Source organism: Aquila chrysaetos, chromosome 8 (assembly GCF_900496995.4).
Source record: "Aquila chrysaetos chrysaetos chromosome 8, bAquChr1.4, whole genome shotgun sequence".
Classification (NCBI taxonomy): domain Eukaryota; kingdom Metazoa; phylum Chordata; class Aves; order Accipitriformes; family Accipitridae; genus Aquila; species Aquila chrysaetos.
This window is the reverse complement of record NC_044011.1, coordinates 30818398-30842066: the sequence shown is the minus strand read 5'-3', so window position 1 is coordinate 30842066 and position 23669 is coordinate 30818398. Positions and strand designations below refer to the sequence as shown.

At 38.8% G+C, this 23669-nt stretch overlaps 1 protein-coding gene across 11 annotated transcripts in view; it reads right to left on the bottom strand.

The window, feature by feature from the left end:
- TASP1 (taspase 1) overlaps positions 1-22671 on the bottom strand; it is a 90153-nt gene extending 67482 nt beyond the window's left edge. For 5 of the 11 annotated variants that reach the window (XR_005933034.1, XR_005933035.1, XR_005933033.1 and 2 more), the window contains exons 1-6: positions 22587-22670; positions 18730-18947; positions 16969-17036; positions 15310-15378; positions 6848-6968; positions 5308-5392 (exon numbers count right to left, since the gene is read on the bottom strand). Coding sequence is in view for 5 of the 11 variants with exons in the window: in XM_041125507.1 (XP_040981441.1) it covers positions 5308-5392; positions 6848-6968; positions 15310-15378; positions 16969-17036; positions 18730-18874 (488 nt within the window). In the remaining 6 variants the exon portion in view is untranslated. Of the gene's footprint in view, positions 1-5307; positions 5393-6847; positions 6969-15309; positions 15379-16968; positions 17037-18729; positions 18948-22586 lie in introns of all 11 variants that reach the window. The other 6 variants (XR_005933032.1, XR_005933036.1, XR_005933037.1 and 3 more) reach the window with 3 other exon arrangements.
- Positions 22672-23669: the final 998 nt, after the last annotated feature.

Below are 23669 nucleotides of genomic sequence, written 5' to 3'. Positions count from 1 at the left end.
AGAACGTTACTGATATAGCAAATTTGTTGTCATTAATGCTGTTGGAAGTTTTGACAGTGCTGTATCTGACACCTGCAATTTTCAGTATGTATTTTGAGGTGGTTTTGTATTTTGAGATGGTATTTTCTATCTTCTCTATGACTTAACTAATACAAGAGGTGTGTCTATTCTTTCTTTACAAAAGTCTCAAAAAAAAAGTTTATCTAGATGAGAATTTGAATTGTTAAATACATATCTCTTACCATCATTAGTGCAGCTCCAGATAAATATTGTTCATGTTGCAAGATACTGTAGAATAAGTTACTGGGTACTTTGGGAAAACTCAAGCGTCTCCTATTAGGTAAGCTAGTGCTCAAGAAACAACCTGTCACTTTTATTAACATAAGAGAGAAATGCAAACTGTAGCCAAACCTAATTAAGTAGTATTCTCCATTGACTAAAAGAAGGTTTTGGTCTTTAAAAGAAAAGTTTTCTATCAACAATACATTCTCAGGAAGTGAATAAGCACTTCCTGTTCAATAAAACAATTTACCCAGAGAGGAAGAGTAGGTGGAGAAACTCTCAAGCTCAAATATTACGAGTTTTACATATGGTACCTTGAACAGCACAGATCAGTCAGAAACACTGCACTTACAAGCAATCTCACAATTGCCTTTTTAATACTTAAAAACACAGAAACAGTCACTAGGGTTTATGAAGACTGCAAAAAAAGCACCCAAGAACATCTCTAAACTTAAGTGATGTGACTTTTACTTTGCTCACACCTGCATCCCTAATTCCCAGATTCCTCTCCCTCCTATAAAATGGGCACAGACAAAGTATTTTGCAGTTCTGGTCCCAAAGAATAGTTAGATTAGTTGAAGCAGACATTTAATTGAGGCCCCATAAAACCAGAGAGATCATCCATCTTTTTTGAACTTTTCAGTTCGGATTTCTTGAAAGGACAGTGTAATCATAGAAAAGTTAAAATAAACACTATAAAAAAAAGTCAGTGTAATTATAGAAAAGTTGAAATAAACAGTATAAAAAAAAATAATCAGGATCTCAGTGCTTTGCTGTCTGTGCTACATATACTCTATCTCCTATAAATTGATACAGAATTAGTTGGTAAGAGACTCCCACAGGACATACAGCATGAACTCAGTTCTGCAGGTAGCCAAATACATAGAATCTAAACAAGAATAAACAGTCTTTACACCATCCCCAAAAGCAAGCTCTGTGATCCTGTTGAGCACACAGCCACACACAATTGTACCAGCCACAGATGATAGGGTGGCAAGAGGGTGGGAACCAGCAGTCTGGCACTAGGGAACTGCTTTAGTTGCCATGAGAATCATCCATGTAGTCATGTAGAAAAGCTGCAGCAGGCAAAAACGAACAGGGCAATACTTAAAGCTGACATAAAAACAAAACTACCTCTAAACAGCTACCACTGAGCTTGATTTGTTGGGGGAAAAGGGAAAATAGGGAATAAAGCCAGTGGGCTATAGAAAGCAGCCAAAACCCCACCAAGTTTCAAAAACCTTTAGGCTAATTCAAAATACAATTTTCCAAAGGGGGGGGGGAAACTTCAAAAACAAAGGATGAATGAGTTTGTGCTCTGCTACTCTGAAAGTTGGTTCTGCACTAACAAGATAAAAAGATCTTTCTTGCAAATACATCAAACGAAGAGTACTCTGTAGTTTTTACAGGCTCAGAACACGCAGAAGATGAAAACATCCTCCCAGCAAGGAGACGATGCTTGGACATGCTTTCCAGTTCCAGGCAAACTAGGCCATATGAATGGAAAGTGCCAGTAAAGGTGTCCAAAAATGGTCTTTTTTAAGCAATTTTCTCAAGAACATGGTTATCCTGGTGCTATTTGCTCCAAACGGGACCATTTAATATGGGGTGTAGGGAGACAGGCCACACCAAGCTAAGCAGAAGTGGCAGAAGATTAGGTTCATTAAAGATGGTCAAGGCATCCTGAATGTAATAAACTTACTCTGTAACATTTATTATAAAATGCAGCAATCACTCTGAAATCACTGTTACAAAGCATAAATCGTTCTGAAGAAATATAGAACAGAGATAAAAGGTGGTGCAACTCTTCACTCTAGGCACTTTCTTGACTACACACTGCCCTACAAGTTACACAATGTACATATCCTGCATACAGTACTGTAAAACTGTGAAGCAATTACAAATCCCTGTATACTCAAAGAGGGTGGGGGATGGGGGGGAACCCTAAGAAGTTTTAAGAAGTAACCCATTTTTCCCGTGTGGGTTACTATTAATACTGGAAGAGGGATACAGACATGAACTCAGGTATCAGTAGTACTAATGAGTTCTAAGAAAAGAGACATTTAGGTGTATTTGTACCATCCTGCAATTCTTACATATCTATACTTAATAGTAAACAGATGTAAATAAGCATTTTCCCTTAGGAAGGTCAAGGTTTCAGCATAATAAATAGAAAATCTTCAAACTACAAAACATCTAATCCATTATTCTGTAACCAAAGACCACTTCCAAAGATCCATCCAATACGTAATTGTGCAATTATAATAGTGCTTTCTTTTGTAAAGTTATACAATGAACAGGAATATCCTATATGATAACATGTAACATTTACAAGTTCAGTATTTTCTGTTCCTCCATACATAGGCAGAGAAAATCCTGACAACATCGAGCTGAATAAAATATGACAGTAAAATGTAAGGATCTTAGAAGTTTCAACAAATACACTCATGCATTCAGGGATTCTTTACTTTAAACTTTTTAAATTTTAATTTGGATAGTGGGATTCTGTGTTTAAACAAGACAGCAAGACATTGATCCAAAACGACACAGTCTACAGAGCAATTTACAGCAAATTGGATACATCAGTTAGGACACTTGATCACTCCTTCCCAATAAGCTTATAATCTCAGAAAAAAATCAATTCATATTCATTAGAATTTCTTCTACTGAAAATCAGAAATGTACTGCTTTGAATTGGTTATGAACTGTCACTATAAAAATGGGCGCTGAACAGGGGTAAACAGGCCAAACTAACTGCCTCCACGTGTTCTTTCATAAACAAGAATCTCCATAATGCCACTTTTACTAATCTCACAGTTCCTGAATTTTTCTTGTGTGGTTACGTGCCAAGCATTCTGGCCAGAAAACATTAAGCTATCTTAGATCATGCTATAGAAACAGTCTCTACCGCTAGGTTCTTTAACATGACAGGTTCTTAGGCTAAGCAGTATCCAGAAGATTCCCCAATACACTACTTGCCCATGAGACACAAGATGAACCTTGCATATCTTCACAAATAAAAATCAGTTACTAAAATCCTGACACTTGGTAGGAATGCCAAAATACAGCTGCTCTCTTGTCATGACTATATATATTCCCAACTTGTGCACAAATATATTTCAGTCCCAAAATAACAACATGTCATGCCAAACCCTGCCAGAATGGCAGGGCATGAAATTGTCAAGAGTCATCACCTACAATGAACATAAGCTCTATCATTCTGAACTTGGGATACCCTGTATGTACAGGACTATCTACCAAAGCAAGTCTGAAGCACAACCCATCATAGCCCGCTAGTATAGATTGTTCCCAGGGTAACTAATTTGCTCTAATAAAATATACATTCAAAATTCAGAATGGCAAAAAGGAAATGAAAATACATATTAGGTAACTCAGGTCCACAATATTTGCACAATAAACTGTATGTGTAGGCTCACGTCACACCTCAAGAGTTTGAGCTCCCTTGTCTTTAAAAGCATCTGTTAGCCAAGACTTTGCAGAGCGTTTGAAAGATTTAGTCTTGTCCTTCGAGGGCAAGAGGATATAGTTTCTTTTCCATTCAGTTATTTTTAAAATAGCAGCATAACCTGGATCATGATGTTACAGCAAACATGCTAAAATGCCCAAGTGCTCTTCCTTACAACAATTTGAGATAACATACAACAATTTGAGAAAACACTGAGATGATACAGACAAACCTAAATCACAAGTGCTTGCTCCTGTAGCTGACTTCAGCACTAGTTCTGGAACACCAGAAAACCCCACCTCATTTGACAGTCTCTTTAATGTAACTCAGCTAAGCCCCACTTTCTCCTGACATCTGAAGAAATGAGCTACTAACAGCAACTGAAATTCAAGTTCTTATTCCTTAGTAAACATCTCCTCTAAAAAAAAAAAAAAAAAAAAAAAGAAGTTATCTAACTACAGTTACTCTTCTCTTTCTTCATTAAAGAGTTTTAAATGCAAAATCTGCTTGTTGATGGCTTGGTTTCAAGGTAGCTTTTTTTGATCTATGAACTTCCTTTGCAGCATGACTGAAATAGTGCTTTTCCTCACTGTTTAAATTGGAATACTATACCATCCAGATACAGGCTATTTGGCTAATTCTACAGAATAAGAATAACATGCTAAGGAAAGTAAAATTTGTGAATCTAAATATACATATTTTAAACTACATAAATTCTGGTTTAATAGATCTGCAAATACTGTAGTCCATTTGTTAGCAAACTTCTGCAACAGGTATGCTAACTGAGGATAGCATTCAATTAATACGAATGAATCATTCAAGTTCTCTACTTGTCAATTTAAGCTGCTAATGAAAATTAGACAGTTTTAAGAGCAATCAATTCTGACACATTTCTTGGCTTCTTTCCAAAATGATGCAATAATATTTAAAGTTGTTATGCATTTAAGAGTCACCTCTTCCATCTAAGTATTATACCCATCTCAATAAAGGAGTGCATGTTTTCATTGTTGTTTTAAATACTACTAAATCTATCTTTAAAATAACTTCCCATTTTGGCTAAGATAAGAGGAAGTTACTAAGCACTGCACATTTCCACACTACACCTGCAAAATAAAGCCACAAAGACAGGCAGTAAAGTAGGATTCTTTTATATACTTGTTAAAAACTATGTTGCTTTTTTTAAAGGTAGACAGAGGCAAAGGCAGTAGAATTTAATGTTAATCTTGATGTATTTAGGCATTTTTCAAAATGCTACAGTAACAAATGTAAGAATTCAGTATGACATAAGAATTCAGTATGACATATGAAATAGTCACACAGACAGAAATTATCACAAAATGATGTTGCCATCTATTCACAATACTTCATTCTACCCACAGCTTCATCAAGTACACAAGATGTTTGAAGGTCAGAGAACAAAGCTTATCTTCTTTTTAAAGGCACACTATCACTGGTATGTAAAACAGCACCAGCCTTCTTGGGATAAGATATAACCTTCAAATATTGCATGCAGTAGAGACGAAAGACCAAAGTAAAGTCAAGCAGAACAAAGCAATTACCAAGGTGGAATTCTGCCAGCAGAGAGTTTTCCCTTCTGCCCTTCACACAACAATCTATTTGCAACTGAAACTGGATTCTTGATTCCTGAAAAGAAAAATTATCAAAAATGGGAATAAAACATTAAAATATTTTTCCACATAGCATTGTAGTGTTCATTTTGGCAGTGGAAGTCAGCTTCCTTAAATTTCCAAGGCTTTGCCAAGTCATTAAGAGATACCTTATGTTACGTTTCAATTTACTAACAACTTTATCAGTTTTTCCTTCACATGTCCTATCAGTAGTGACAAAGCCTTCTAATCAACACCCCTCCCACCTTTTTAGTTTTTAAAAAAAAAGAAGAAAAATATTGAAATATTAGGAGTGACCTCCTACTGCACAAATCTCAAATTAAATCTATGGTATTCTACAGGCCAAAGATGTTTTATAAGCATCAGTTTTTCAAGATGGAAAGAGCTTTCATTTGGATCTATCTGCCCAGAATAGGGATTATAGGATTCAGGCTTAGCCTTCTCTCATTCCCTCATTTCCTCCTTCCCCATGGTTGGAAGGACACATTTTGTAACAAACATGCCTTGAAACACTTAATTCGACTATTTATTTTAGATTTACATCTACATGAGGAAGTTATTACCACGGTTTAGAACTATTCTAGGATAAAGAACAAAGCTTGAAATGTTGTCATAAAAGCTATTCTATAGTAACAGTTAAGGCTGTTCAATGAATTTATGACCAAACCTCAACAATCCCTATTTGGGACTGTATACCTGTACTTGTTTTGTACTGAAAGCTGAAACTAGACAAAAAAATAGAAGCATATTAGTTCTCAGATTAAGTAAGTCCCATATGCAAATGCATCTAACCTTATAACAGTAACACACAAAATAAATCCAAATGTAAGAGAAATTATAATGAAAAATCTACAGTATACAGAAATTTTATGTCCCAAGCAAACAGCTTGACAGATGAGCAGCTGCACCCATTCTCAAGAACACATGAGGGGCTTTAGTTTGGAGGCTAGCACCCTGCATAGCCTTCTGATACTATAAAAGAAACTTTGGTCCCCTAGGAGCCTAATTTGACCAACTTAACTAAGAGACCAAAATATCATTTGTCCTTATGATTGAATTATGTACCAGTAAGTTCTTCGAGGAGACCCAGAACAAAAACAAATAAAAAGCTTAAGTTAAATGCTTGTAATCTTTTTTTTAATAATTGTAGAAAAATAACTTTATAATAAAATGCTAATTCACCTGGGCAAACTCACTCCCATTGTGAATACTGTATAGTTTCATACAATTGTTCTGCATCAAAGGATTATCAATGAACTAGTAAGACAATATGTTACACAAAGCAAATTAACACAAAACAGTATTTCAGGGAGCAGCAATGCCTCCCCCTTTTTTAAAAGGGGGCAGAATTCATTAAAACAGGGCAGTATTTACAATGTTTCCCCCCCCCAAAAAAAAATTAATAAAAAGAAACAAAATTGATCTTTGCACTTAAATCAGTAGTTAGCTTTTTAATACGTAGTTAACATACCACTCAGTGCTCCAACTGCTCCAAAATTTAGTGACTTTCCATCCATTATACTGGCATCACATTCTATCTCACCCAAAAGGTTTAGGTTAGATCCCAATCCTGCATTTGTAAAAGGAGAATCCTAAAAATAAGAACAAAACACTATAAGGCCACATCCGTAACAGACTAAATCAAAACCTCTGTATAACTGATCTCACAACACTGATCTTGGTGCAGAGCACTTTGTTATTCTAGTAGTTTAATCTTCCACAACAAAAACAACAGCAATTTGAACAGGGCATCTCAAATTACTATAATGGATACCTTACACCCTATAGAGGGTGTGATATATCTCAGTGTAATGATATGCCAATATAAAAAACAATCACCCAACAATTTAACATTATCATTTATATGCAAGCAAAAGCCTTAGAGCACAAGTGAAAATCTCTCCCTCCCTCCCCCAAAATACACACCTCATTTGGTCCCTTACCCGTCAAGTAACATTTAAGTAACATCTAATAATCACCACACAGACCACAGTCTACCTTTGAAATTCTTTAAGTATGACACAGCAGCAAAACTGAACTGTACCTTTCCTTAACATTCTAAGCCTATGATTGCAGCTTTGCATGCAGAAATAAAGAATCGGCATCAGTAACAATTCACTTTGTATAATTTCTATTTGATCATTAGCGTAAGGACAGTCATTACTGCAGGCTGGAAGTTCCTTGAATAAAAAACAAGATGTATTTCATAGAAAGTATTGAACAACGTTTAATAAACTAATTAAAAACCTAATTCCTCTTTTATTAGCACCTTCTGTAGCTTTTTGCAAACTCATGGTTCTCAAACAAGTTTTGCACGCCAGAATGAAAAACACCCATTTTTGCCCCCCCCATTTTATCAGAGCATCCCCATGACTTTAAAAACACAAAATATCAAAGTAGCACAGTTCAGGAGTCTCACTGCCAGCTCAGTATAATGCCCTCTTTCTAGATGCAAGCACAAAACGAGTACAGGACAAAGAAAGATTAACAGCCCAGAACAGCCAAACAGTAAAATTTCAGAGATGCAGTATGCTTTCAGAGTTTCATATCTGTTTTTATTAGAACAGCATAACAACCTGATGCGACAAAGAAAAATGGTTGTCTAGACCACAGGTGAACACGTCAATGAATTAGGTAGTCGTACTTTTACAGTACATGTACTAAAAGCTGAATCAGGAAACAGATCTACTGGAAACAGCTCAAAGTTCTGTCTTAAATGTTAAGTGAACTGGTTCTTTTTTGTACTTACTAATTCATAGTGAATACAAGGAAACAAAAGAGAGAGCACAAACAAATGAAAAAAATTTGCTGTCAGTTAGCTTTTGTTAACTTTCAAATGAGCAAGTAGTGAGTAAATTCAAAACTTGTTGTGCAAGATGTTGATTCTAATTTACAGAGGTATCTAAAGTGTTCTTAGTGTTTGAGTCACCAAAATGCTATCTTCCTACCAAGAACCATGAATACATAATACGATTAATACACAATCATGAAACAGACTGTAATGTCTCAGTGTCCATTTTATACTACTCATCTTTATTTTCTGCTTTTTCCTTCTGCATCCAACAAGCAGCACAAGATTTTATCCCATTTTATCCCTTCCTATTTTATCGCACACCACAACAAATCTTCAAATTCACTGTGATATTCATTGTGTTGTTCATTTTGGCAGCTATGCCTCAGCAAATAAGTAAATTTGAAAAGACTTTAGGATAATGAAACATCTGCAGTTTAGTGCACAGGGAATAACTTCCTGGGGTGGAGGGAGAGGCAGTGGAATATGATTAAAAAAAGGCTACCAAGATAATGGCCTTGAAAAGGTGGAAGACTGCAATGAAGCCGCTGGCTTAATTGACTTCATTGCTCCCCAGGCTCTACAAGTATGAAGAAAATTAAGTCAGTGAAGTTTAGAACAAAAGGAGCAGAGAAGTGATGGAAGGAATCTGAACACGAACGGTGAAAGGTATTTGGAGGACAAAGTGAAAAAAGGAATGCGTTAGGATGAAAAATGCTTACTCCTAGTGCTGTCCAAGTTCCCTGCCCATGGGTAATCAGAGTGCATAGACCTGGAGACAAATTTCTTATGTTCTGTTCCAAAAACATTTGCTCAGTGCATTATAATCAAAAGCATTAGCAAAGAGGAAGAACTTCATGCTCTACAGATTTGTCACTGCCACAAAGCGAAGACAGCTGTTATCTTAAGAGCAGATGTCATGGCCAAATAAAGGGAGTGAGAAGGACCCATCAGAACACAAGTCCTAGTAACACTGTCCAGAACCCTTCTGCAGTCAAGACACAAAGTGCTCTACCATCTGATAAACATAATAATCAAAAGAGGGTAGGGAAAAAATACAGGATACCGGGTGGCACTAGTTCACTGTATTTTGAAAAATCTAGATGTGCTTGATGCTTTGGCATAGCACCTTCACTGGCACAACATCAAGGATGCACCAAGAGACAATTTATTCAGAGGATCTCAAGACAAAGGGAGTGCCCCCTGTTTCTCCCTACAGAATATTTATCAGAATACTGCAAAATATTGGATAAATAAGAACTCTACACCAACAAAATGTAGATGCCTCTTTGGTGGCATAACTCTTTCATTTTAGGACTCAGAAGGGATCTTACCAGTACAATCAGTCACAACATGAGTAACTTCTCCAGTAAAAAGAAATAAAGACCAAATTCCAAGCACCTGTTCAAAATTTCTCTAGAGTTTTACTTAGCTTTACAATCAGATTGTATTCAATTAAGAAGATGGCCTCAAAATTGCCAAGAAGAAGATGGTCTACTCTAACTTCACAGATATGAAAGGTGATCTGACAACAGCTTTAGAAAGTGCAGGAACTGGGTGTGAACACATGGAATTTTTGATGCCTACCTGAGTGTCTCAGAGGAGATATAAAGCCTTTGAAAGAAGGCAGAGGAAAGCCTTTATAAAAAATGGAAACACCTACTTCTATGAATAGGCATGGACATGAAATACCCCACAAAAATACATCTATTTTTGAAAACAAGAATCTCTGCAAAGTCTGACCAAAAGATTTCAAGACTCTGATACACAAATGGAGGAATACAACTTATGAAAATTAAGGTGTGTTTTGAAATGAAAATACATAACCTTTAAGGACTGCAGAAACATTATTAAAACAGAAGCATGCATGCTTTCAAAGGGGGAAGAAAATAAACTGAGCTAACTGAAGCAGTCTCTTCATACCCTCGGATGGAAAAACGCAGTACTGCAAGAACTATATGGCTAACATAGGATGGGGAAGAACCCAATCAAAGCATGTATCCAAGAAGAGGGAGGAAAGGAAAGGAAGAAAATGTTTATAATACAGAAGGTATCTTCAGGAATATACTTTTATTTAAAAACACAAGCAGAGATCAGCCTTTATATTTCTAAGGAAACTGAAAACAAAAGACAAGAAAGCAAAACAAGCATGAGCTTTGCATGTTAACAGCAAGCCCTACTACCATAGAAAAGTAAAAGAGAAGAGGGAAAAGACAAATGGCTATTCAAAGCATTTTAACAAAACATAAGCTTTCAATTATGTGAAAAATACTAGACTACCTGGCCATTACCCCACCACTGAAGTACCTCTAACTTACAACATAAACCTGTAGAAAAGGAGATAATACAAAGCTTTAAGACATGAAACAAGAGTTTCATTTTCCCAAGTTACCCATCTTGTAAAAACTCTCAAGCTACCAAGGGTATCATTTTTATTTTTAGAATTCTTTTTCCTTCAAGATGTATTTATAAATGTTCTGGCAGCAAACACAGGCATGCTGAAGTTTCTAGCTGCGGTCAAAGTTGGAATGCTTGAAGAAGTTACTCAACACTATAACACTAATAGTCCTGCATTACATCTAGGCAAATAGTTAAAATGCTCTATTTTCAACATGCATTAAAGAACGTTCCATCCATCTTCGATATAGTTTTGGCCATGGTTTATTTGCAAATTTTAAAACAGATTCAAAGTCTACAGGCATTTCTTTTTACACACTGTAATTTTAAAATTTATTTTTCGGGGGGAATTTAGTGACAAGAATTAATAGTCTACAAGGATGAGTCACATCCCTTTCAATTACACCAGCTAAAATGTTTTCAAAGAACACTTTTGTCACAGATTACTGTTAGCCACTCTGCTGCAGAACATCATAGTATTGCTTTTAACTAGAATTAACAACTTCCAGTTCATTACCCATTAAAAGTTCATCTATGGTGACTGCCTTAATACAACAAGGCTGCTAAGCACTGTGCTTTCATCTTTTAAGAGAAGTCCTCGGGACTAAGATTGTATAGTAAAAAATCTTAATTACTATAAAATTAATAAATAAAAACAAACAAAACCCAATTCAACAAGAAAAGTTCGTTCACTGCAAAATTTTGCTGACAGCCAGGGAAACCCACTGCTTGAGTATACCAACAGGTTCAAAATATCCTTTGCATTGATCCACAACAACAACAACAAAAAAGCAAAAGTAAATTGAGCAATTTCAGTAGCAAGATCGAAACCCAAAATGTGACATCTGCTTCCCCATCAATCATATTAATTTCCAATTTAAATGATCATAAAGAACATTCTACTGAAGTCAGATTGATCTGCACATAGTATTAATAAACTTAGACTAAACTTAGAAAAAGGTTGAAATCATCATCGCTCTTTACAACAAACTTCTATTCTTGTCTCCAGTACCTCCAGTAGACTTTCTGAAGTGCTCTATAGTCAAATAAAAGCTTGAAATTGCACACTGTTCTCACAGCCAGCCATAAATGTAATCAGCACACGGTTTTGTTGAAAACTGCAAGCTTTAAGGTGGGTGTGTGGAGGGGGACTCCTCCCCCCCCCCCCCCCACCCCACCACCCCCCCACCCCCCCCCCCCCCCCCCCCCCCCCCCCCCCCCCCCCCCCCCCCCCAAAAGCTGCCCAAATCCCTTTGTGTTCCAAGAGAAACTCAGACTTCATATGGTGGCTGATAGCAAGAGTCCAAAAAGAAATGGTACCACAATAATGTCTGGGTGGAAGCATACAGTATAAATGATGACTCTTATGAAGCACCTTGTCCAGACCCATTTTATTACCAAAAGCTGAAAGAGGTAACATGTTCATTTGTTTCTCTGCAACGACAGAGTTCACAAACTGGAAAACGTAACTGCCTTTAATCAACTTATCAAATACAGCTGATGCTTATGAAGACCAGCACAGTTTTTTTAAGAGTATTCTGCGTCAGCTGCTCTTGTTACTTTGCAAAAAAAAAATCTACCTTTTCTCTACCAATTAGCTTTATTATCTTAATCACAGAACACTATTTCACTTGAGATTCATATAGTCCAACAAAGAAAAGCTTTTCTTTCTCCATTTAGAGCCTGCAAAAGTAAAACAAAAAACAGACAGCATACCACAAGCAAACTGTCAGCTTGCTCATAAAAGATCAAGAGCAAGTCTTGCGCCTCAGCAAGTCTTTGAAGTGATGCCTCTTGGATTAGCTGAAATTCTGTGTAATAGGAGTTGGGTAATTGAGCAGAACTGAGGAAAAAAATTCATCTTTTGTGACACTTCCACGAAAAGATATTTGTGCCTTGCAAAGGCTACAGATTTTTGGAATACAGCATTAGAAGTCCTAGAGAACTGTAAAAGTGATTAAATATTTCAGATAAACTCACAGCAACAAAAATATCAAGAAGTTACAAACAGTACTCTACAATTGAATCTGTTATCACATTATACAAACTTTTGCTGTTCTGTCTCTTAATCTCTCTTGCAGTAACACATGTAGACAAACATTGTTTTCATACGTATTTTTGCTATGCATTTACCAACTTGACATGCTGAAGTACTTTACAAAAAACTCACTATTTTTTCCCTGCATAAACAAAAGGGCAGTGATAGTTCATTGGAGAGACAGTCAACATACAAACCTACATCGCTACCCATAAAATTTTGTAATTGATGAGAAAAACTCTTCTCATTGCTTTGTTGACTTGCCACATGCAGTTTCTGTTTTCCATAGAGCAATAGGAAAAACACGAGAATTAAAACAGAAGATGCAGCTCCAGAAATGACAGAGCTGTCTGGAGGTGGTGTTCAGAATGAGATAGGAGTAGATACAAACTTTTCAACATTTTGAAAGCTGACAGTCTAACACTTTGAAATTTCTCATACCAGATTCAAAAAATACTGTCATGCAAATCACACCATTTTCTGTTCTAAGTATACCTTGGATTTTTCCTCAGTGTAACTGTATAGCTCCATACATTAAAGAAGCCCAAATCCCAAATCAAATATTCTTTATCCCAGTAACAGAGAGAACAACCCAGAATTAAGAGGTTATATAATCACTTAATGAATAAATGAAAGCCAATAATTACATTAATGACAGCAGTACAACCTGAAAAAAATTATATTTAATCTTAAAAACAGGAAAAAGAAAAAAAACCAGGTTTTGTGCAACAGTACACATAAAAATACTACCTAAGACAATTATACAACCAGAAAGTGGAATGACAGCAAGCATCACCACAATAGTAGCAAGATAGATGAAGAGAAAGACATTGCTGATTGGAGTAATTTCATAAAAAGATTTTAATTTCATCTTAAAGCCATACCTTCTTACACAGAGGTACTTCAGAGTATTTAAATCTACTAAAGTAAAAGAAGAAAAGTCTCTTGGGGATAACAAAAACAGATAAAATATTTACCCCAGGCACAGCTGCAAAGAGATATGTAACTGTTAAGTTAAGCTTCTTAAAATATGTTTTCTTCTGTCACAACACAAAGTAGATTCCCACACACACACTGAGGAGGGAACTGACACACAAAACAATCTTGTGGAGTAACAGCAGGCTCAGTTAGTTTATGGAAGCGCATTATAAATAATTCCATTAGAAAGATACCTTTTGTTTTCACATAGCTATATTCTAATATGTAAGATAACACATGAAAGCATATTTGAACAGTTCAGTGGAGACCAAAAGTACTGTTTAAAGCCAAGAAGCTTGCCAAGTTAAAAGTATGACTGAAGTCTTGGCTCCTAGTCAGCATGTCTAACATATTAAAGTACGTACTGCCTGCCTTACACTAACCCTATCAAGTGTGTTAATTAACACTTTCCCAACATACATGTAAGAAAATCCACTGCTAATCCTCTCAGAATACTACCATCAATTCCAAACCCAGGAAATCATTTTTAGAGCACACCACTTACCTTCCCTTCCTTCTTTACTAATAAAGTTGGAGAGGAAGAAGCAATTACTTCTTACAGGAGAAGAGGAATACCTGTTTCAATCATTACTGCCATGAGGGATTAGTGGACCTGGGACAATAACCAAACTGCCTCATTTATATCCCAGAAATTCTTTTAGCTTTACTCTCTTCTACGTTATTTCATAGGGACCCTTCACTAAGTCAGATGCTATAAATATCTCACCACTCCAAAAAGACACTTTTCCAAAAACCTCACAAACAGCTGCTCATCTCTTTACAATTATCAAGACTTTCTATCTTCATTAACAAGTACCACTTTCAAATAAAAGCATTACTTGTCCTATCCTTCTACACATATTTTGTCATAAAAATCAGAAAAAAACATTATCTTACACTGAAGTCACCTTTCTCTGAAGAGCCTGCTTCTAGTCTCTTATCCTGTCAGAGATCATACAGACACAAAGTAAAAAACGTAAGAAAAAAAGTCTTTGGGAACTGCGTTAATTTAAGCACATAGCAAATGTATGTTGTGGGACAAATGAGAACTTAAAATTCCTAGTTCATTTTCACAGAGTCCTTTAATTGGATGGAGAGACAAGCAGCGTTAAATTTATGCAATCACTTTTGTAGAATTATCCCAAAGAACTGAAAAAGGTATAAATAACAAACCCAAGAAAGCATATTCAGAGACAGTTACCTCAATATAATTACTACATGAGAGTGTTAATAGAACTAGTAAAGACTTTGGATCATAATCTCAAGAAATGAAACATAACTCAGTGTGAGATATTAAGGTAAACAAAAGGAATGAGGACTTATCCTAGAATTTCTAGTTAACACGTGACCAGTAGCACGATTTTTTTTCCCTATCTAAGAAGCAGTGCCAGTACAGTCTGTCTGCAACTCAGTAAGTCAGAAAAATTTCCCTACAAAGTATTCAGTAAGTCTTTAATGACTCTATTCTTGAAGGTTAAAGACTATCTGATAAGGCATACCTAAGATGACAACTAAACTGCACTAACTAGACAACTTTTATTCAGTCTGCATTTTTAGAAAGTCTTTAAATAAATATACTCCAAAATATAGTGGAAAAGCAAAAGATAAAACTAGCATAGCACAAAACCAGAGATCTCAGTAGATTTCCCATTTGAATTAATAACCTTCCTACAGAAAAATCTGGCAATGTACCCGGGAGAGATATTTACTACTAGTCAGAAATTCATACCTCTAATTCTATAAGTGCTGCAGTCACTGCATCTGTTGCAAGAGCACCAGCCTGTAGCTTTTCAATTGCCTGTAGAACAGAATTTTTAGTTGATGATTAGGACAGGCTAATATTCTGTGACTAAGCCCTACGTTTTCCTAGTCCTGTACAACACAAATCTTCACCAAATTAGTTTAAAATGTAAGAGGACATAAAAACAAGAGGCACTGGAAATAGTCAGCATGCACCATGCAAGGGCAGATCTGAAGGCACAATTTTACTACTCCGACTTTGCGACACTGCATTTAGAAGCAGACTCCTGCATGATCAAATATATAGCAAAATAAATTCTTATACCTGGTGTCCTCAAACACTTAATGTTTCAGTCAAAAATTTTCTCATTTTCCTTCCATGATTCAACAAAAGTCCCTAGTACCATATATGGCAATTGTCATGAAATCAAACAGAATCTACAAGTAAGGTTGTCTAAAAGCCAATACACGAAAACAAATCAAGTAAGACAATGTTATCTTCAAATTACATACGCACACAAAAATGAACTTTTAGAGCCTAAGATTATTTCTTAGATCCATACTGGACAAGGCCTTACAGTCGAGTACTCTCAGGGAACCCCAGAAAACAACTATGGCTTAATCTTCAGTTGCATGACAAACCTGCGACTGTTTGTTCTTCATACAAGTTATTTATGTTGGCTACCTAGCTTAAGGAACCAAACAGAATCTCAAATTAGACTTAAATTCAACTGCAAGCCACCTTTTTTCACACATAATTAGCTGGGAAATGAATATCATTAGGGCTAATGCACAACTTTAATGAAGCTAGTGTTAAGTTTGGATGATTTTTGAGGCTTCTCATTACAAAATTAGATCGGTATTAGGATTGAGCAACAGAACTGTAAGATGAAGTGATAATTATCAGAGACCAACTCTCAGACTCTTCTAAAAAGCCTGCCAAGCTTCCCAGCTCCTTCTCCCTGGAGAAAGCAAAAGGCATTAGAAATTTTGGAGACAGGTCTTCCAGCTTCTCATTCAACACTTAGTAGACAGGACTTGCCAGTTCCAAAGCAAAGTTCTTGGAGGAGATAAAAAAAATTTAATTTCAATGGAAATTAAAGTCTTGCCGTTTCTCTTTCCAGCTTTGGGAAAAGGGTTTTGATTTTTTGTTTTGTTTTTCCTGTTTCTACCTCCTCTCCTATTAAGAAATTAAGAGCTACCAGGAAGAAAAGAATTCTAGAAAACCCTGCATTCATGGAGCAATTTGGATGCTAGATATTAAATAAATTCCAAAAAGAGTGGACATTGATGAAAGAAAAATACAGACACCGCATTTAGCTCCAGAAATCTGAGAGCCTCAGGAACAGTGCAGGAAGCTGTAGGAATACTCCACTGTGACCTTGTACCACTGTGACCTCCTCCTGCTCCCCCACTGTTCCTTTGGTGTCTGCTGTTTGCCACCACTGATGAGAATGTTGCTGCACCTCATGGCCATGCGCTCTGCTGACTCTGTATCATGTTAACTGTTGCTGCTCCTTTTTTCCTCTAGAAATGCATACAGCCTGACTAGCTAAGCCCAGATATGCCCATTCATACTAAAGGGACAAGGCTACCAAATATATTTCTTGTATACCCACTACAAGACTGTGGAGCTGGTAAGACTTACCTTCTGACAGGCTCTTTTACACACATGCTTGTATTCTTTAGCTTTGGATTCGGAATGATAACCTGCACCTACAAGTAAGGCAAAAGGAAAAGAGATTATACTACCTGTCAAACTACAGCCTATAGTTTGCATAAAGAATTAAGACACAGACAAATACAGCCTTCCTTCTTCTGGATTACACTGGCATTTCCTTTTTGTATCAATGATTGACAACTTTATGCATTCGAACATTAATTCAAATACACTCAGTAAAATACAGGATACAGAGCAAATACGCAGAAGCATACAGGTATAAATCTCGGCATCATACAATCTATTCCTATAAACATTCTCCAACAGATTCCAGTTCTGCTCATTCTTGGAGGATTTCCAGCATAGCTTTTTTAATTATTGTCCATCATTAGGCAAAAGCCTTGGTTTTAAGTCAAACTCCAACCTTCCTTTTACTGCTGATTTGGAAGTTTGCAATTACCATTCTGTTCATCTTATGTTTATGCTACATTTTTAGAGCTCATTACTCCTGCTTTAGAACCATGAGAGTGCCTGGAAATAAAAATCACCCAGGTTTTTTTCACCTTTTTCTCATTTTCAGTCTTTATGTCTATCCTGTTGCATCTAGCCATTTTGCCCTGTTTTGAAGCCACTACCCCCTACTTCCATACCTGAAAAATTTATCAGTGCCCACTATTCAACTAAATACAGCATCAGAAAAATAACAAACAGGACTAGCACACTGATATTTAAATTCCATCATCTTCTGGTTTTTTGGTTTTTGAACTCGAAAAATATGCTTGTATTTATCTCAACTTCCCTTTCCTCACCTCTAGAAATGTTAGCTTTGAGAAACTCTAATAAAATAAGTTTTAGCACTACTAGTGTAAGAATTCTAAACAAAGTAACCCAATAAAGGACAACACAGAATACCAGGGTTGTCAAATATCAACCCAGAATGTTTTCTGAGGGTTTTGTTTTGGGTTTCTTTTCACCTTAAGGATCTTATAATCCAAGTAGCATGTTGGTTTTTCAAATATTTTAGGTGTCGCCAGGCTACTTTGCTCAATTTTACCTCATGTCACCACTCATATGCTAAAAACAAACATACAGCCAGATATAAGCATCACTAATATTTTCAAGATTAACAGTATTTAAGAAAGAACCTATGAGAAAATAATTTACGAACAAGACACACACAACACATCATTTTTTTATCACATCTGAGTAGATGACCTCTTTATTACACATGGAAAAAATAATAGTAATTCACTTAAACACAAACAATATTAAAAAAACCCAAAAACAAACAGACTTGGAGGAAAACTTTCAAAAGGGTAAAAAAAATTAAATTCAGCAACAAACGGCCTAAGGAGGTTTTAAAAAGTCTTAACTAGACTGTCCTTACAGACAAGTTAGACAAGAAACTGTCAGTAAGGAAACAGCTGTGTTTCCCAAGCTTACCAGATAATTGCAGAATTTGACATTTTATAACCATTTAACTTAGGGATTTTGTTTGGGGTTTTCTTTGTCAAGGAGAAACAAAAAATTACCATTCAGAACACCCAAAACCCTACATTTTTATTAACAATTTCCAAGATCCTCCAGCCAATGCAACTTCCAATCAAACTCTCCACTCCCAGATTTACACCCAAAGTTAATGTCACTTCATTGAAACAGTAGTAGTCCAAAGCCAAAATAACGTTTTAGTTGATATTTAGTTCGTATGTGCACTATTTCCATTCCAGCTGTTATGCTTCTGCATCTTACCTGCATGGACAAGCACAAATCCCACTCGTTTCCCTCTTTGGGTTTGCTTTGTTTCGGGGTCTTTGACCACCACTTTTACAGCTGTAACCTGAGACGATTTGGAAGGTAACACTTCTACTGAACTTATCCCCTTCTCCATGATCATACATTAGGATCACCATCTTCTACTGGAAAAGAGCATCCTTCCAGTCAAAAATAAACTCTGGAGAGGAATCATCCTAAAACCAAATCACATGCATACGTTAGATGCTGATTTCAAGAGATGAATTTCATACAAATGACTCCAGAAAGAACTTTTGGAAGAGAGGTTTAAAACAAGGAGAGTATGCCTCTTGAAAGAAGGGCATCCAAGTTCTGCCTCTTCCCTAGCTAACAGTATTAATAAGACTTAAAATAATCAAAGTCCATGTTGCAAGTTGAAAGCAGCCTTTTCGTTACAACTTAACTTGAACCTAATAATCTTTCCGGACGTTGTGGGGACCTGTTGATAGAAGGCTTGCCCATGACTGAGAGAAAGCTGCTTTCCATGGTCTCCTTTTATTCAACAGTAAAACTTATTTCTCTACCCATCATGCCTAACTAGTTCTTAAAGTGATGATGCTCCACAGCCACAATCTTTACTTCTTAAATGTGTCATTCCCTGCTTGAGTGGAAAGTTCTAAGCAGCACTGTAGCAATGATGGCAAAAGCTGAAAGTCGGTGTATGTGGTTGCACGGCAGAATCTCCTATCCTCAAATCACATACTGACATCTGCCTGCATGACTTTGTGTCTACATTTTATGTAGGCGATGTAGAATCTGTGCATTAACACAAATCTAATAGTCATACAAGAAGTTACAAACATGTGCTCCAGAAAATTGTGGCATATGAGTAACACTTAAAAATGCCATACCTTTTCCCTTCTTTTCCAGGAAATAGGTGTTTAAGATCCTATAATGAAATCCTACTCTTCCACACTTTTTCATCCCTTACCCTTATTATTCTCCACTAATTTGCAGGGGGGGGAAGAAAAAATTAACTTTTTTTTTATGCAAAGTATTTCTAAACAATGCCAAATAAGCCTAAAACAGTGAAAGAAAGTTTGCCTAGATAAATGTAAGGATAGCTACCATGATCATTAGCGAACCACAACATTCTTAAGTTGATCTCAAATACTTCAGTAACCCTATTTGGTTATGATCTTAACCCTTAGGATGTTTATAGAATTTAATGTTTATAGAAAGCTAATAGAAAAACTGTCAATATTTTCTAGTATACAAAACAAAAAAGCTCCCAAGTTAAAGTACAGGACTATGTATTTTTCAGGAGTCAGAAAACAAATTCACTGTATTCACTGCTCGTCTTATCCACAGCCTAATATATGTTAATCCTGACACAATACCATTTCTCTAGTTCAGCAGGTAAAATTAAAAACAGAGACATTCTACATGTTGAATTAATTCAGGAAGTGAAAAAGCATATAGTGTTAATGTATGAATGGAGAAAACCTCTATAACATATTAATATGATATTAATATGTTGTCTATCACCAATATGATGTCTATCACTCCTACCACCTCGAAAAGAATACTAGAAAGTGAATAGAAGTGAAAAAAATGAGACATTTAATACACAGGATTTAAACCACAGATTTGGCAAATGCTATATGGCTTACTCCAGTAATTAAATACCACTCCATTTGAACAACCATGCAAATTATGTTTAACAAGATTCAGCACTGGCACAGAACAGACAAACTTGCTAGTTTACCACAGCAACCCTTTCAGTAATGAAAATTAGCACAGCTTTCTAGGAAGTTAGTTATTTCCGCTCATTTTTTCTTAGATGCTAAACATACATAGGTATCTTCATATATTTATAAATTTGTATTTTAAGATTAAATATGAACTTATTGTTATAATTATAAATATATATATATATTTATACAAAATGAAAGACCGCTACAATACCTAGACTCTACAGAGAGAAAAAGCATTTATGGACTACATCCAATTGTAATGGTCTCCTCTATAAACTTCAGAGCTAAAATTGAAGTCCTAATCACTGCATTTACTTCCTTTCTGCTAATAATAATGAAGAAACCTCCAGCAGCCATTGGTACCAGCAGTAGGGTGAAACACAGTCAGTTCCCTACAAACTCTGCTTCACTGCATCTTATTACACCACACAGAATGTCATTACAGCAACAGGGGCATGACAAACACCGAAGTAAAATGACAGAGGAACAAGTAAGAGACCTATATTCTTGCAGGAATGGCAGAAATGGTATGGCGGTAGGGAAAGTAATAATGATGGTAGTCGAATCATTTTTGAAAATGAAGATACAGATGCCACTTAAAGACTACCTAACAGCATAACTCCAGGCTGAAAACTAATTAGGCCTTTACACGCACTTGGGTCTGAGGATGCATTTATTTTTTACCAGACAACGTATAGTCAACCTATCTCAATAATTTTCTTCAGTTCATAACACTTCCTCCACATGAACTCAATTTTGTCAAACCCCTTCCATCTCAAACCGTTCTTCAGGTCCTTTCAAATTTCATCCACAAACATTCTGCTTCTATTTTGTAAGCTGCTGTTGGACCCAACCTTTCCCTTTCTAGCTGCTTCTAAGATTTATCTGTTCTCCTTCCTGGATGCCATACATTCATCATTTATGATCTCACCCCTCCTTGTTACACAGTTCACTGTTCTGCATCTGTATGGCTACGGAAACGGTGGAGGAACATACTCTAGCTTGACTCCTCTAGAACGCGAGCCATAATGATTCTACCAAAGTAGCCCAAAGCACTTCTCTGAAGCGCACTGAAAAAGTAACTGAGTCCTACGCAGGCACTCAGAAAAACGTAAATAAACGTGTCACACCCAACGTCGAAAGAGTCGCTCAGGTCTTTCGGCACACTTGCCATAGACGCTACGGCTCTTCTATCAGCCAAGAGGTAGGCGGCCCTCACCGTGCCCCCCAGATTCAAAGCCCTGCCTAACGCTCACCGCGTAGAACGCCGCACCGCGGAGCCAACGCTTACAAACGCGGCGCAGGGATGGAGGCAGAGACGTACGCACCGGCGCCTCCGTCCCAGCACCGGCAACGGGGAAGAGCTCGTTTTTAAGAACTTTTGGGTTTTACAGTAAGAGGCCGGAGGGCGGCGGGGAGAAGGGCAGGTGGGGCACGAAGAGCAACCGGGCGAGAGGAAAGCCCTTAACCCCACGAGCGAGCAGCCGAGCCCCCGCAAGGGAACGCTTCGCTTCGAGAGCGCAGTATGAAGAGCAGCCACCGAGAAGCTGACGAGGAAACGAGCAGCCACGAAACCGAAACGGAAAAGAAACTTTTATTTGGGGAGGAAAAAAAAAACCCTCCTCGGCGAGACCGGCCGCGGCCGCTGGCGGGCGGCGCCGCTGCCGCCCCGCGGAAGCCCCCGGGGAGGGGAGGGCCGGGCGGCCCCCGCACGCTGGCACGGCAGCAGAAGACCCGCGCGGGCGGGAGAGGCCGGGGCGGCCGCACGGCGGGAAGGAGGCGCAGCCCGGCGCGCCCTCGGCCCCGTTACCCGCCCCGGGGAGGCGACGGCCAAGGGCCGCCGCCCGGGCAGCCGCCGCCGCGGCCCCCGCCCCCCTCCCGGGAAGCGGGGCCCCAGCGGCTGGGGTGACGTCACCCGGGGGAGCCCCCGCCGGCGGCGCGCGGACCGCTCGAGCCCGCGCGACCGCCTCGCGGCGGCTCCGCCGCCGTTACGCCCCAGCGCCGACCCGCGGAGCCCCGGCGGGAGGATTAAGCGGGCGCGGGGAGACGGGGGGAGAGGAGAGGCGGGGACCGGCGGGCTAAGGCGGGGCAGGGCGGAACCAGGCGCGAAGCACTCACCCTCCACCGCCGTCAACCTCACGCACACCCGGAACCGCCCGCCCGCCCGTTGCCTCGGTGAGGATGAGGCGTCCCGCCCACCGCCTCCCTCCGATTGGGCCAGCCGAGCCAGGCGACCGGAAATAGCGTTACGCCGATTGGCGGCTCCGCAGGCCAGTGCCGCGCCAGCCTGCCGCCGGCGCGCCAATCGCGGCGGGGGGCGGGGGGCGAGGGGCGGGGGCTCAGCCCCGGGGGAGGGCGTTGTGGCTGCCGCTAAAGGGCCGGGCGCCCCCGTTTCCCCCCTCAGGCTGGGCGGACCGCCCTGGGTGGGCGGTGGCGGGCGCTGCCGGCCGGGGGAGGGGGGAGAAATGGCGGCCGCAGCCTCCCCGAGGAGAAGGGGCTGGTGAAGGCGCCGCTCGGGCGGGGGGGGAGCCGGGCCCTGGGCTCTGGGGAGCGAGGGGGGGAGGCGGGCGCGGCGCAGACGCACCTGCCTGTGGAGCAGCTGGGCTCCGCCACTCCTAGCCCGCTTCCCGGCCCTCTGTCGGGCTGCTGGGCCTTGGGGCCGCTTTGTTTTCCCTCGCCGTCGGTTGCTTCCTCGCAAAGACTGTTTGACTGAGCAAAACCTAATGAAAAAACAGACCAGCGCGTGATGCGTTTTGCCTTAAGGATTTGTATCGGGTTTGTTACCTTGCTCCCAGGAGATGCAGGACTTACCGATGGCTGCGCTGAGCAAAACAAACTTCACTGATCACAAATAAGTGTTTTTCACAACTGTTTTGTCAGGATATCTCACAGCAGTTGGATGTTTTGCATCTCCTCCCTTCAACGGGCATTTGAGTTTTGTGTACTGTTAGAGGAATATTAAGTTCCTATTAATTTCTGCCCATTTTGTTCCGAAGGGGACTTGATGTCAACTGTGCTGGTGTCACTTGTTAAAGCTACTTTGCCAGGAACGAGGGCAGCCACATCTAAATCCCATTTCCTTCATACCTTCTCAGGTGGTCATTACTGTCAGTTTTGGGAACCAGCTGTGTACGTGCATGCCACTTCATGTATCCCAGCTGACATTGTCTACGGTTTCTAAAGTGCCTTCACTCTTACAGT